We start from the raw sequence: 1691 nt of genomic DNA on the forward strand, positions 1-1691 counted from the left end.
ATATANAATAACACACACACACTATACTATATATATATATATATACTACACACACACACACACACACATATATATATATATATATATATATATATATATATGCATCCATCCATACATACATACATACATTTGTACACACATACATACACACATACATACATACATACATACATACATATCTTCATATATCGTTTTTATCTTAAATATCATTCACAACCTCCTTTGTATCTCGCATCTATAAACACGCGCACCACCCAACCATCAATATACATTCACTATATGTCCCCACTGCTATACCTCCATATAAAACAAGCCCACCGAATAACACCACAAACCAAACCTACTGTCACCTGAGCAACCTACGCACACAGACACACTTACACAACGTGTTCACTTACTATTTGCTGAGTCGCTATATCTATGTGTGATACTAACTCGTGGATTTTAACGGCTGTAAGTTTACCCTTGACAGCCACCACGTCCAACGGCCTGTGTGTGGAAACGGGAACGCAGAAGCGGATAGGATATAACGGATATATATTAGGGTGGATGCCAATATTATATTGTGAGAGAGATTAGAACGGATATATAATAGGGTGGATACCAGCATCATATTGTGAGACAGGCTATGATTTATATATTTTAGGGTGAATGCCAATATTATATCACAAGTGAAATGACAACACCAATGGAGCCACAGCCCACAGCCCACATAGTGACTACCATATCAACTGAGCAGACAAGTGGCGAAAGACTAACAGGAGAGACTAAGACAGACACACGCACAATTAGTACTATGAGAACCAAAGAACTATGTTAGGAAGGCATCGTGATGGATACGGATAGTATGTACACATATACCACACCACATAGCTGGTAATGAAATCACACACACACTCTATGTCGCATGGCACATATATATATATTCACACACTATAATATACAACAAGTACATATACACATACCTAGTAATGAAATCACACACACTCTCTATGTTGCATAACACACCTATATATATTCACACACTATAATATAAAACAAGTACATATACACATACCTAGTAATGAAATCACACACACACTCTATGTTGCATAACACACATATATATATATATTCACACACTATAATACACAACAAGTGCATATACACACAGCTGGTAATGAAATATTACACACTTTCTATGTTGCATAACAAACCTATATATATTCACACACTATAATATACAACAAGTACATATACACAGCTAGTAATAAACTCTCACACACACTATGTTGAATAACACACCTATATAAATTCACACACTATAATATAGAATAAGTACATATACACATACCTAGTAATACAACTCACACACTATAGTATGCAACAAGTGCACACACACATACCTAGTAATAAACGTACACACTCTATTATAGAACAAGTACATATACACATACCTAGTAATAAACGTACACACTATATTATAGAACAAGTACATATACACATACCTAGTAATGAACCAATGACCGATACGCTGACATGTCGCGTCAGAGATGACAATCATGGTGTCGTATTCTTTGTTTATTCCCTCCAGACGCTGTAAAGATATGACAGAAGACACTCTTGAGATGCATGCAGATAACCTCATATATATATATATATATATATATATATATATACATACACACACACACACACCACCACCCACCACC

At 35.2% G+C, this 1691-nt stretch overlaps 1 protein-coding gene across 1 annotated transcript; it reads right to left on the reverse strand.

Annotated features, from left to right (window-relative positions):
• Nucleotides 1–377: 377 nt before the first annotated feature.
• SARC_15554 (hypothetical protein) lies at nt 378–1550 on the reverse strand (the record flags this gene model as incomplete). The annotated part of the gene is made up of 2 exons (XM_014290327.1): nt 1488–1550; nt 378–489 (listed from the first exon to the last, which is right to left on the reverse strand). The coding sequence occupies exons 1-2, from the start codon at nt 1541–1543 to the stop codon at nt 378–380; spliced, it is 168 nt and encodes a 55-aa protein (XP_014145802.1). The 5' UTR covers nt 1544–1550.
• Nucleotides 1551–1691: the final 141 nt, after the last annotated feature.

The sequence above is a fragment of the Sphaeroforma arctica genome, assembly GCF_001186125.1.
Source record: "Sphaeroforma arctica JP610 unplaced genomic scaffold supercont1.6303, whole genome shotgun sequence".
Taxonomy (NCBI): domain Eukaryota; class Ichthyosporea; order Ichthyophonida; genus Sphaeroforma; species Sphaeroforma arctica.